This window comes from Vanessa tameamea, chromosome 18 (genome assembly GCF_037043105.1).
Source record: "Vanessa tameamea isolate UH-Manoa-2023 chromosome 18, ilVanTame1 primary haplotype, whole genome shotgun sequence".
Classification (NCBI taxonomy): domain Eukaryota; kingdom Metazoa; phylum Arthropoda; class Insecta; order Lepidoptera; family Nymphalidae; genus Vanessa; species Vanessa tameamea.
This window is the reverse complement of record NC_087326.1, coordinates 9,893,709-9,908,257: the sequence shown is the minus strand read 5'-3', so window position 1 is coordinate 9,908,257 and position 14,549 is coordinate 9,893,709. Positions and strand designations below refer to the sequence as shown.

The 14,549-nt window shown below is 32.6% G+C and overlaps 1 protein-coding gene across 1 annotated transcript; it reads right to left on the bottom strand.

Annotated features, from left to right (window-relative positions):
- Window positions 1-12,796: 12,796 nt before the first annotated feature.
- On the bottom strand, window positions 12,797-14,549 carry LOC113398577 (cuticle protein 2-like). Its single transcript, XM_026637390.2, has 3 exons — window positions 14,303-14,549; window positions 13,638-13,865; window positions 12,797-13,040 (listed from the first exon to the last, which is right to left on the bottom strand). The coding sequence occupies exons 1-3, from the start codon at window positions 14,535-14,537 to the stop codon at window positions 12,913-12,915; spliced, it is 591 nt and encodes a 196-aa protein (XP_026493175.2). The 5' UTR covers window positions 14,538-14,549; the 3' UTR covers window positions 12,797-12,912.

Below are 14,549 nucleotides of genomic sequence, written 5' to 3'. Positions count from 1 at the left end.
TATTATATTGTTAAACACTTTAACGTATATAAAAATTATACTCGAATCAAATTATATAAATGAATTATTCAAAGCGAGATTGTTCAAGGTGAGAAAGTTATAATAAATAAAATGGTGTGATTTTTCACATCTTTGTAACAAATTTTATGAAATATGAATAGAATATATTATATTATTAGATAATGTTTTGAATACGTCTACTAAATGTTCCATCATTATTTAATAAATTATTTAATGGGCTTCCAAGGTTTATAACCTTGAAGCCTTACCGCGTAACGTTATAATGAATATAAAAAACAACCCTATTAAAAGTATAATTTTATTTGACTACAATCTGTACTAATATTCTAAATACGAAAGTAAATCTTCTTGTCTGTCTGTGTCATTAATATTTTTCGACCAAATAACTACAACTAACGTATTTGATAAAACCCCAAGGAAGAACATAAGCGAGCGAAGCCGCCGGCGACAACTGGTCGCCTCGTTATTGTACATAATCGATGAGTTTTCGAGTTAGTCGTAAACTCGTTAAAGTCTTTCGTATGAGATTTTACATCCAACAGATGCTACATAACTTACGAAACGTCGTTTTGTAGACACTTTTGAATTGCAATTCGTAGACAATATCGGTCATAAAAGTAATAGTGTATTAATATCACACTGCTGGCCTCTCCTCCCTTTAAGGAGACTGTTTGGCACTTATTCCAGCACGCACCTCCAATGCAGGTTTGTGGATACACATGTCACATGCGGCAGTATTTCGTTGAAAGTAAACTCATGCATCTCACGATGTTTTCCTTCAACGCCAAATACGAGATGAATTCTAAAGACAAATTAAGCACATGAAAATTCAATACTGCTTGCCGGGGTTTGAACTTGCAATCATTGGTTAACAACTTTGCCATCTCGTTTAGTAACCGGATATTAGTGTTCTAGTTTGTAATTATCACTAAAAATTAAAGTGTACCAAATTATAATTCAATCGCTTTAGTGTCTTGTTTTTTACTTGCAAGATTTGATCCAAAGATACGAACATATATAATAATCGCTTCTAATATAATTTCTCCAAGCGTTTTATTATACATGTGGAGGAGGTATTTATATTATAGGGGGGGTCAGTCACGTGTTCCTGGAGATGTCTGAATATGCTCGATACTGACTGCTTATTGGCAATACCGTACACGTACCGATCGTTCTTGTGACTTATTAGAGTAGATGATCTAGAAGATCTGTTAGAATAACATTGGTAACCTGCACAAAAGCCCTCTGGAATAAGCTTGCAACGACTTTCTATGTAGAGTCTCCCGGAATAAACATTTTTTGTGAGTAGAATATCTGATGAGTGTACCCACTCGGAGATCATACACAAAGCCTAACCAGGTAAGCTCGCAAAAAACTCAGTAGTAAATCTTTAAGGTCAATAAAATGAGATGTGGATATTTATTTATTATTAAACCTGCATGAAAATAATTAAATTCTAACTTCAAGCTTTCTTAACACGTGTTCAATAATTCGCCTTATTTATTAATAATTTATTTAATTTTTTTAAATTAATCAAATCTCAATATTTACTGGTGCTATTAATATATGACATTTTTTAAATATTTTGTATATGATTATGTAAATAATAAATATATTAACACATTATTTTGCAAATAAATAAATCGTTTATTACTTCTTTACGTGACATTATTAAGTGATGAGTTTTTATTTATTGTTTATTTATTCAAATGAAATATATATTTATTAATATTAGCTTTGTAAAAAAAAACTCGATTTTTCTTTATTTTTTTTTTTTTTGGAAGAGATTGGCGGACTGGTACATGGGCCACCTAATGTTAAATAGAAAATATTGCCCAAATATAGACATTGGCGCTGTCAGAAATATTAACCATTCCTTATATTTCCATTACGCCACCGACCTTTGAAACTAAGATGAAATGCCCTTGTACCTGTAGTTACACTTGATCACTCATCCTCCAAACCGGAACACAACATACCGAGTATTACGATTTGTGCTACCATCGAGTAAAATTATATAAATATTTTATATTACTATTGAATAATCAAATAATTCGAGACGACCTCCGTGGTCGAGTAGTGTGTACACCGGTTTTAATGAGTACGCCACTCCGAGGTCCCAGGTTCGATTCCCGGCCGAGTCGATGGAGAAAAAGTTCATTAGTTTTCTATGTTGTCTTGGGTCTGGGTGTATGTGGTACCGTCGTTACTTCTAAATTTCCATAACACAAGTGCTTTAGTTACTTAAATTGGCATCAGAATAATGTATGTGATGTCGTCAAATTATGTTAAAAACAATTAAATGGTTTTATTAAATAATTCACTTCGTATCTCACTAGTGAATTATTAAATACGGACATACCGTGATATGCAGTTTTGATACTTGTATCCTACAAATTTTATCATTATTATAGTCTATGTCGCATATCAAATTCTGACATTTCACGCTCGTGAAGTTCGAGTTTCTGATTACAGAATAGCTCACAGTCGTTGACAGCTTTGACTAAATAACCACTTGTCGTATTATTGTTTCTATGAAGAACATAATTCAGAAATCATTATACAATTGGCTAGTTTGAAATTCTTACTAGAAGACTACAATCATGCAATGTATTGTTGAGTTTTGTTTGTTTGTTTATTTACACGGAAAATGTCATATCACATTTTTATTTTGTATATTTTATGAATAAACATATACGTTCATAGGTCTAGGTCGCAGTATACTTCGTGTTAGGTTTTCTTCACGAATTAATTTAATAATTGACGACCTCCGTGGTCGAGTAGTGCGTACACCGGTTTTCATGGGTACGCCACTCCGAGGTCCCGGGTTCGATTCCCGGCCGAGTCGATGTAGGAAAAGTTCATTAGTTTTCTATGTTGTCTTGGGTCTGGGTGTTTGTGGTACCGTCGTTACTTCTGATTTTCCATAACACAAGTGCTTTAGCTACTTACATTGGGATCAGAGTAATGTATGTGATGTTGTCCAACCAGTGCAATACCAGTACCAGTACCAGTGCAATTAATTCATTTATTAAACCGTTAAGTAGCAATATTGCTGCGTCCGTTTTACAAGTGAGTTACAAGCACAAGGGACATAACAGTTTTCATTTTGCATTTTTATTTTTTGTAAGCCTTCCAATCAGATAATCGGTTTTTTATACATGGCAAGAATGATGAGCAAAAATGGCAATGAAGATGGCCTGCCTTATTTAGTATTGAATGACAATTACATCTACGTAAAGAAAAATATATTTTTAAGGAGTTATTTTGCATAAATTGTTAGTATTGTTATTTCCTGAATAATTAAGAGTTGTTTGTGAATTTATAAGGATTCGGTTTTAGTAATTCAACAGGCGTCAAACGAAAGCTTCAAAATGCCAGCGATTTACCTCTTCAAAGAAATCTTTGCTCTTCTTTGTAAGTTTACGCAATTTTACGGTGAAAGAAAAATAATGACGCAGAAAATAATCTAAAAATTGTCGTATGATATATAATATTTGTATTAAATTTACTTGGTGGTAGAGCTATGTGCTGGGTAGGTACCGCCCACTCAAAACATAAATTAATATTGTTGTATTTCAGTTTGAAGGGTGAGTGATCCAGTGTAACTACAGGCACAAGTTACATAACATATTACTTCCCAAGGTCAGTGGAGCATTTGTGATGTAAGAAATGATTACTAATATTAACTAAGTCGTAACTACTGTCGACTCTAGGTTCCGCCTTGTTCTACCGCTATCCGTATCACCAGCATTTTGCACTCAGAGGTAGTCCTCAGAATGATAAATTTTCAGACGCGGTAAAATTAGACAAATGAGCAAAAAAAAAAATCTTAGCGTTATCGAATATTGTGTGTTATAATTAATAATGTGTGCATGCTTTTAATGAGTCATTTTATTTATTTCAAAATTGTGTATCAATACTTTATTAGCTCTATGTAAAATGTCGCTACTGGGGCAGAATTTTTAGTGCCCAGGGACGGCGATAAGGCTGCCTTCTGCGCTTCACAGCCGTTATATAGCAACTGAGGTAAAACCGATGACATCGTAAGGTCGTAGAAACTATGCATGATACTTGACTAATGTAAACACCTAAATAATTTAAGTATTCTTCTAAGTCAACGGTAGTCCTTAAGTATTTGGAGAGCGTTGTTCTTAGCAAGGCGCGATCGCAACGTTGAAAATTTTAAAGCCTGCTGTTTTACCCGTAACCCAATTGGTCAATCGACTTGCGTTATATGATAAACGTCTTATATATTTAATAAAATAGACGTTTTAGGATAATTAGCAAAAAATCCTCGGAATGAAGTATTTTTTTATAGGTTTAAATAACACAAGGATTTTATATCATATATTTTTAAATTAAAATTTGTTCATAGTTGGCTAAAATGTTTCACGTAAATAGGGTTTAATTGATAATATTTTTAAAGACTAATAATAAGCTGAGGATTTATTATACAAACTTTCATTGAGATTCGGCCGTGATGATATCATTGTATTTAAAGTTGCTCAGGGGTTACTTAAATGAAGAATTAAAATTATATAAAATATTTTATAATTGCCCTCAAATTCCATCATTGAATTTCGTTACAATGTGAATCGATTTTCTTTGTCTTTATTAACTATATAAACAATTATCTAGGGATAATTATGGAAGACTAACTAACTATGATACCTCAAGATAGTTGAATATGAGCAATGTTTATAAAGTAATTTTACTTTTTAATTATTTTACAAATAGGAAATACCGAAAATAACCTTGGTAGTAATTTATTTCTCCCGGACATCAGATGTTACATATTACGTTCTGGTCATCTTAACCTTGACTCGAGCCTTTATGTCTGCATAAATGAGAATTTATGTCTGCATATAACATTTAACTTATCTAATAGTCATTAGTTTGTATCAAGGGAGTGGATAATGCGCAATGACGTAATTGGATAGTCTAGGGTTGCCACAACGCAGCCCTTTCATATTCAGGGCCTTTTTTATGATATTTAAATCTTTTTTATTGTATCAAATGGGATGCTATAGAAATATGTAGCTAATGTAAAGAGAAATATAGGCAAAATCTGTTTTATTAAAAATCTTTTAAATTTATCTTTATCGTACATTTTAACAACAAAAAAACAACTTTGGAAATTTCAACTTCAAGGTCAATAAATGCATACATTTAACTATTTATTTATTAAAGATCTCCAATAAAAGATACGCATTTACTAAATAAGTACTTTACGTCGTACATTAATGTATTTGCTCCTGCAATTACAGGAGACCACATCAAGCTCATTATATGTTGACTAAATTGATTTTAAACAAAAATAAATTACATAGTTCTACTTCATTAATTAACTCGAGAACTACAAATAATGGTTATTTAGAGTTAATTTTTTTTTTAAATTAATTATTATTACTGGGCAAAATATAAAATAATTATTATAAGTAAAAAATTAATTATTAAAACAAAAGCATACATTATTTATTGAATAATAAATAACATTTGTGATATACATCAATTTAAATACTATAATATTTTTTTATTATTTACGTTTCAACTCATTTATTACCTTATACAAAAATATAATTGCGAAAACCGCGTTGTGCAGAAAAGTACCAACCCACAAAAGCACTAAGAAAATGTGTTAAGTTTTGATGATATTCAAGAGTGAACTATTTTCATAGTGACCGTTAATCTGTGACATTATATATGAATATAATTATAATAGATATTATAAAGATAATTCATAAAATTTTATAATTTCATATGTTTTCTCTTTTTAATCATTAAATTTTAGTTAGTGAGTCTGTGGTACATTTCCGTATAACTCGGTCCAATTAAGGAGCCGATAGAATATTCGTATCATTTTTTTTTATTACTGGATAAAAGTGATACATTAATGGACATCATTATACGAGTGCGAGTGTTGATTTCAAAATATTCATGATTGATTTAAATAACGCGTAACAACGTTCATTACTTCGAGACATTTATCAAGGTACACATAATGACTGCTTAGTTAGGTTACTTCGAAATTCAGTTACAAAAACGGATGTCATGTGAATGTCAACGACCTAGGGCCGATGGTGATTGACGATGGATTCATTATTGACAGATGTTTAAAAAAAAAAAAAATTATCGGTAAGACTAATTGACATTTAGAACCTTAATAAGTGGCGACTCTTAGATTAGATTAACTAACTGCGTAGGATATATTATATTGCACGAGTGTGTGCGTAAACACAGGTGAACTCACTATTCCCTGACACACCAATGAGACTGCAAATCCTGGCTGGAAAGAGTTCATCCCAAGTCCAACGGTTCTACATACTTTCGGCAGTGTAGGTACCGCTAACTTGAGTCAGCGTTGCTACTAAAAAATTATCGACGATGATTTTTTTTTTTTTATTATATCTCGAATCGAAGACCTCGGAGTACGCGGTCACAAAAGCATATAGGCATACCGAAATTAAAAATCGTAAAATCAATCACGAATCCTGGAAATGTGGCAAGATCGCCAGCATATCACCGTTGAACTGCAATTCCGATTCTATAACGCGAATTAAATTTGACAATAGTGATGCGAATAACATATTTGAACATGAAGATGACAATCATGATGATGACAATCATGATGATGACAATTAATTATAATTAATAATTGATTACTCTCGAATATAACTGGCAGTAGGTGGAACGGTCGGTTTAAATCGAGCATATTTAAAAAATCAAATCAATGTTAGGTGTCGAAAGTGCTATTTTGCCCGCGGACTATTTATGTTAAGACCGTAATATATAATTTTGCTCTTATATATCTTTGACACGCCTTCAATGTAACGAGCGTTAAAGTGTACCATTGCATAATGATACACCGAGAGCCGTGGACTATAAGTTTGGTTTTGTTAATTTTAATTAGTATTTTAGATGTCCGTTGTTTTGTAACAATGTACGTAGCGAATGAATGAAATGAAAAATGATTAAATTTCAACCGATTTAAAGATTAAAAAATGCACGACAAGATCATCAAGAATAGTGCACAAATGTGTAGGCAATTATTGTGCAATTATTCTTGAACCTCTTACTGTGATAGAACTCATCACTAGCATATAGAGAGTTCCAACCTTTGGAACTAACAGGTTAATCCCAAGAGTCCCTAAAAGTCTGTAGTTACTGGCTGACGCAACCTTCAAACCGAAATACAAGAAAATTAAACATAGCGGTAGAATATATGATGCGTAGGTGGTACCCATAATAGCCCTACCATCAAGTAGGGCTTTATACATCTAGGCTACCTATTACATACATTCCTTTACAACATTTGAATTGGCTCAGCCACTTCCTAAAAAGAAGAATAGGATATCTGTCGAGCGCATGCGCAAAGCCCTACTAGCAAATATGCTGATTTTCATTAATATGCAATCATTTTATTACAGACGACACAAATGTCACCTACACCCGAGTCTATAGATATGCGATTTTGATTAATGGACGTCACACGACATTCTTGTTTTATTTCGGCGCATAGGTTTTGCAACTGTATTTGTAACGTGTTGACATAAATTGACCGACTGTCATGGAGAGCGTGAATTTAATTCGCATATCATGAATTCCGTATATAATTTTATTTATTTGATCTCAGAAGATGTTCTGTTTACGATTGTAGTAATCGTCGATTTCTCCATTGGCATGAAGTACTACTACAACTAACATTAATTTAGTATATTATGTATAGATTTTCTCTATAAGATAATAAAATTGTTACCATTTTATTTCTCGAAAATTAATATTTCAGCCTATTGATGATGAAGGCTTATGTATGTCAGACTGAGTAAAACCCCGATAGATAGTAGCCTCCATAACATACGCTAGGGCCAAGGTAAGTCACCAGCCGAAATAAAAGTTGTCTGGTTTTTTTACATTTAAAATATTTTATATCTATATATACATTTAAAATTAAAAAAAAAAGAAATTATCTTTGTAATCGTCTAAAATGCTCTTTTTGGTAAATATAAACCAAATATATACATATATACACCAAAAAGAGCACATGCTGTAGCAAGTATAAGTGTTTCCTATATGGCCGTATCACAAAGATGAACTAAAATTAGAAAACTTCAGTCAGTAATTAATAAAGCGACAACACTTCTAACGTAATGACAAAATAACACATCGTTTCGCACTACCGGGGATTTATATTCGCTTTCATTACTTCACTGAAATGTTCCGCGCGTTCCATATCCAGTTTTCTGTGATTTCCGCAGAAAAAATTGAAAAAAATAATAATAAATTGTACTTTTAATATAATTATTTACAAAAAAAAGTACAGAATAAAAATTTTCTTTTTTCTATAGCACGGAACCCTAAAGCTCACAGTAATATGTAAGCGGACTCAGTTGAACTTTAGATTATTGACGCATTGGAAAATGGTTTATAACTATGTTAGATGTATAACCCCTTCATCCTTAATCCGCACATTGTTAATTTGCAATGCTATTGAACTTTTACAAGCTTTTATTTAATTCGAATTTGAGAGTTAGTTTGTTAAGGTCAAATCTTTCAAACTGAATTCGAACCACTTTGTCTTACCTTAACGAGTTGAAATTTTATATGTTGTTTCAGTTTATTTAATTTAATCTGATTGCAATACATTTGTAAGGTTAATTTGATTGAGCACTCAAGATTAGCTCCAGACGAAAGAACTCCTCAATGATAAACAGCTGTTTTAAAAAATGTCTTATTACTAATGTTTATTTTATTGAACTAAAAAAGTGTACAAAACAAATATAGTTATACTTGATATTGTTGTGTTTCGGTTGGAAGGGTAAGTGAGCTAGTTTAACTACATAACATCTTAGTTCCCAAGGATGATGTCCTATTGGTGATGAAAGGATTGGCTAACATTTCTTACAGTGCAAATGTCTACGGGCGGTAGTGATCACCTTCAGGTCCGTCTGTCCAACTATAAAATAAAATAAAAAATGATTTTAAAGTTGAAAAATAACACTTAACCGAAAAATATAAATCTTAACGAAACTAAAATTCTAATTTAAGTCTTAAGTTGACAATGTTTAAATGTTTTCCTCAAACGTTACGTATAGAAATATCGCACTTTTAAATTTGACCATGAATTCGTGGCTTACCAGACTTTCAAAGAATTTTCTCTTTAAAGAATTTTAATCAAATATATAAATCATCAAGATTTATTCCAATAAATGCTTTATGTGCTAATGATTTACGGTAACATATAATATACTGTATTTACACATAGTAGGACAAGATTAATTGTTATATAATGTGTTCTCATTTGTGCAATCTATCAAAGTGAACATTACATATATTAGCAGCCTGTAAATTTCCCACTGCTGGGCAAAGGCTCTATCATTGAGAAGGTTTGGAGCATATTCCACCACGCTGCTCCAATGCGGATTGGTGGAATACACATGTGGCAGAATTTCGTTGAAATTAGACACATGCAGGTTTCCTCGCGATGTTTTCCTTCACCGCTGAACACGAGATGAATTATAAACACAAATTAAGCACATGAAAATACAGTGGAGCCTGCCTGGGTTAGAACCCGAAATCATCGGTTAAGATGCACGCGTTCTACCCACTGGGCCATCTCGGTTCCTCAAAGTGAACCCAGTTTCGAAAACGAAGTAATTAAAAAAACCAGATCCAATATCCAGCTCCCCTATTAGAAGTATCTACGTACAGAAAACCGATCAGAATCAACACAGACACCTATAATGGACTAAACGAAGCCTAACTTGAGAATATTCTTACAACACTTCTAGAACGTAAATAAATCAGCCTTAAGGTATCAGCAATTTACCAAAATACGAACCGTGAAAGTTCAAAACTATTGTAATAAATTCCATAGCGAGATCTGTGTCTAGGGCATATACGTTTTTTAGAAATGAATAGCATCGTGACTAATCCTGTATAGATTTATTGACTGTGGGATAAATTTCTAAACGAATGTTAAATTGTTAATAGGTCTGTTGCACTTTGATCTTAGATATAAAATGCGTGTAGTTTTAGCTGATAAATTAATTTAAATATCACGTTAACAAATACATTGATATGTATATACTAAATGAAGTCACATGGACAGCGCGAAACAGTAAAAGTAATTAACTATTTGGTATTACGTTATTAAGTAACAAATAAAAGTGACAGGTCTTTTGAAGCCAAAAAAGTACGCGTCATTTTGCATCGTCGCGATTTCACTATGACGCGCCTTTTTATAATCTGATATGTTCGTGGTAGCATAACTTGGAGGTAGCGTTGATCTTTGGACTACTAATAATACAGGGTATTGCTGTTTGACGGTAGATGTATAGCAAATGTTACAGCCTATAAACATCCCATTGGGCCAAGGCCTCGTCTAGTCCACATGTGGCTGATTTTCATCCGACCTTACGAAGTTTTCTTAAACCGCTTAGAACCAGAGTAATTATAAAAACAAAAATAGCACATGATGATCTAGTGCTTGTTCAATTTTGAACCTGTAGTTGAAGTCTTATAGACACACCGTCTTCAAAAGAAAATGAAACGAAACGAAGCGTCTTTATGTTAATACGTCACCTTTTGTTAAAAGCTGTCTTTACTTTACACCAGGAATTTGTATTCGTTTTTTGATTCTCTATTCGTGGTGGTTGCTTCGACATAATTATAACGCCAAGTTTCCGACTCCGCAAAGTTAATAAATCCTTCTTGTTGCAATGTATCCGTTTCTATAGTAAAATTCCGCAACTATTTTTAACTGGACGGATTCATATAATTTGTGGAAATATATATTAATAAATAAAGCATATTCTTCAACACAAGATTATATAGATCATAAAAAGCGTGCAGCTAATACCCGTTGACTCTCAAGCAGGATATATAATTGTATTTGACTAACATAACTTTGTATTTTAAATATTGGAAAAGAGTAACTAAAGAGTTACTTTGCCGGTTCTTCGCACTAGAATCTACATTCCGAACCGGTGGTAGTTTCACTTAATGTACTTGTATAACGACGATTCAAAAGTGCTTGTAAAAACCTACTTGAATAAAGTATATTTTTATTTTGATTTTTGTCCACGTGCTCTCTGTATTTTGTTTTATAATCTGAGGATCTCCAATGAAATATGAGATCACAAACTATTGTCTATCATTTAAACTCAAATGTCATCGGGTCAAAGTGAATCAAATCACCCTGAAGGCACTAGAATGTTAAGTATTACAATACATTATATTGTGTAGGAAGTATTGTCTTTCACACAACCTCTGTCTATTTATGTCTATAAACTTTTTATACAGTTACAAACATACATTTTTTATAAGTGAATTGCTGAAAGATTTAAACAAGCAAGCCTCTAAATGTATGTAACAGTTTCTTTTAATTTATACAAAAAAATAAAATGGGTATCTTATAGCAAAGTCCGGGTTATACCGTAAAAAGGTCTTAAAGAAATTTTCAGTTACTGCCTATAGTCTGGACATTGGCAGTGCTTAAACTCCTGTGTCCTGGAAATCTAAATGAAATAATGAATGAAACTGATGGCTCAATGGCCAACCATTATTTTTTAATGCTGATGTTTAGCATTCTATGAATCGTTACACAAAGATGAACTAAAATTACGGTCGTATCAGAATGAACATCTTATTTATTTACAGTTGTTTTAACGATAATAAATACTGATTTATTATCGTTAAAACAACTGCTGTTGTTCTCTGTACAGATAGGCTACGTGATCGTTGATCCCACGAGTTTGATCCCACGCTGTCCACTCGCAGCTCAGCGAAGTACTCCTCCAGGGGCGAAAAATCATCTCACTCACCCACTCCTAGTGCTTGATCGTAATCCTGACCCAATCCGATCCCATCCTATCATATTTAGGGCACCCTTAAAACTAGAAAAAAAAAAAAAATGTGTAATATATTTACAAAAGCACTACCTTGTGGGTAGACTCGTAGGTCTGAAGAAACATTATATCAATTCGTAGGTTGTGAATCATTATCGGATTATATTAAAAGCAACACTAATTAATGTGTTTAAGGTTAAATGACGCATCGTATATTAATTAAACGTTTGAAAATGCTTACTAATTAATAATTAATTAAAAATGTTAATATCAATTGTTATAGAGTTTATGTTATTTCTTTCGTTACTTGAAAACAAATATATATTTTTTTAAATACTTAATTAATGCTAATAACACCGATTCTGTATATCACGTAATTGTAGGTGATGCGAAAGTCGTTTCGAATATTTAGATATTTAATTGCAAGCTGGACGTCAACTAAGAATATAAAGCATATCTTTATATCAATTTGATAACGTGTAATATGTAACTATATCTTTCTAATGTAAGAGGTTAACAAGTTGAATTTCTTCCTGATCAACTGGGAAGACCATATGGTCATAGCCTTGGGAGCAAATTTTATGTTCCTTGTACTTTTAGTTACATTAGCTTACACTTCAAACAGGAACACAACAATACTAAGCATTGCTGCTTGGTGGAAAAATATTAGGTAAATGGCTGGTCATACCCATACTTGCACAAAGCCCCACCGCAAATACTACACAGCCGATGCTTATAATCATGCTTCAAACTGTGCGTTAATAGACAAGTCAAAACAATTTTATAAATTCAGATAAGTACTAAGAAAAATACTTAAGATCATTTTGTAAAAACATTTATTAATAGCGAGAAGTTTTGATAAGAGATCTTCATACTTAGACTATGTAGAGGTTTTCTTTTATGCAACCTTTAAAATATTAGGAACTAATTATTGAAACAACAAAACAAAACAACAATAACAAATTGGCTTCAACTAACAAAAAATAACTAAAAGTTTAACAGAATAACAAAAGCTAGAAATCAACAGTTTCAACAACAATTATTAATGGTGGTAGCCGGAGTCAGTTGCGGCATGAACGGCATTGTTGTAGCTTTGGAGTTGTTGTTCGTGGTACTGAACGCCCAGGTTACCATGACTTTCGGTCTGTTGTTGTTGTTCATGGTAGTGACCTGGAAATAAACATTTGTTAAGTATTAGACGTATTGTTTTTCAAAATTTTTATAATTGGAACAAATATTTTTTTAAGGGTCTACTATTGCAATATTTTTGTTTGCTGCAGGGCACAGTAGATAAAATATCCAATTCATTCTCCGTCAATGTGCTACAAATCAAGGGTTCTCAGCTGTTTTATTTTAATTTTCTCAATAGTCATATGCAAGTGTTCCTTGATATGACCGAATTAATACAAATTAAATTTTTACTCCATTTTTAAATTCGTAAATCTGATTTATATGGGCGAGCTTAGTTATGTCTCGTGTTTATGATTACATTAGCTATCTGTCGATTGGTATATATTATAAATTTTATTACAGTTTTGGTCATTTGGTTGTGTAGATTTATAGTTTACAGTATGATGTATTACAAATAAATATATATCATTGATGAATCGATCTAGTCATTATTAAAACCGGGACAGTAACACGAAGTATTGATGTTTATTGGCAAGTGTATTTATCTGCCGTTAAGCGGTTCTGTACCATCTACTATAGATAAAATATTATATAAATATGGTTTCTAAAAGAAACATATGAAAAACACCTTCTTACCATCATCATAAATTCCATTGGCTTCAGCCTTCGCATTTTCTTCCAAAGATTTTAAGATCGCTTCAGGAATTGGTGGTGAGGTGGGCAGATGATCGCCGAAAGCCTGGAAGCCGTTTTCATCGGCAGTGTACTTTACTGTGTAGGTGTGACCATCATCTCCGGTATAGGAGTAGGCGCCTTCAGCCTGGGTGCCTTTGCCGACGTGGCCTACTTCTTGGGCTTTGATACCTGGAAATATTAATGATGAAATGATTACCAATGTATCTTCTTAGTCGTGTAACAATATATAAACGATTTTTTTATTCAAATAGGTTTAGGATATAATAATCACTCAAACTCAATTAACAAAAATATATTAATTTGTGGAGACGTTGCAGTTACGCCTTGTTTGTTAAATCTTGTCAAATTCAGTTTTCGGACAAAGGCTTACAAATTCTATAAATTCTGTCAATACAAATAGATCTTATTAACATTAATGATTTCTGTATGAGACATTCTGGAATAAGTTGTCTAATAATAACTTAATTTTAACTAATAAGGATAAATCATTTGTTTCCTAACTTCACTTCCCACATCAAATTATCGTCAGAACTTTTTGTGCACATAAAATTTGTTTATGTTGGAATTAAAGTACCAAAAGTTATAATGAAACTATTTATGCTTACCGTTATCAGTTTCATAGGCGTAATGGTAGCTATGACCATTATTTTCCGAATGATAGGCTAAAGTCTTAGCCATTTTCTCAGCTGAGGGTCTCTGATAGGCCAAATCGTGCGCGGAGTATGAATGTCCGGCTTGTACACCAGACTGTTGGTATTCAACCGCCGATTGGTAGATATCGGCAGCGTGCTCGGCCTGTGGTTGGTTGAAGATATGGCCAGCTGATGCTGCCGCCACCATAGCCGTGAAAGA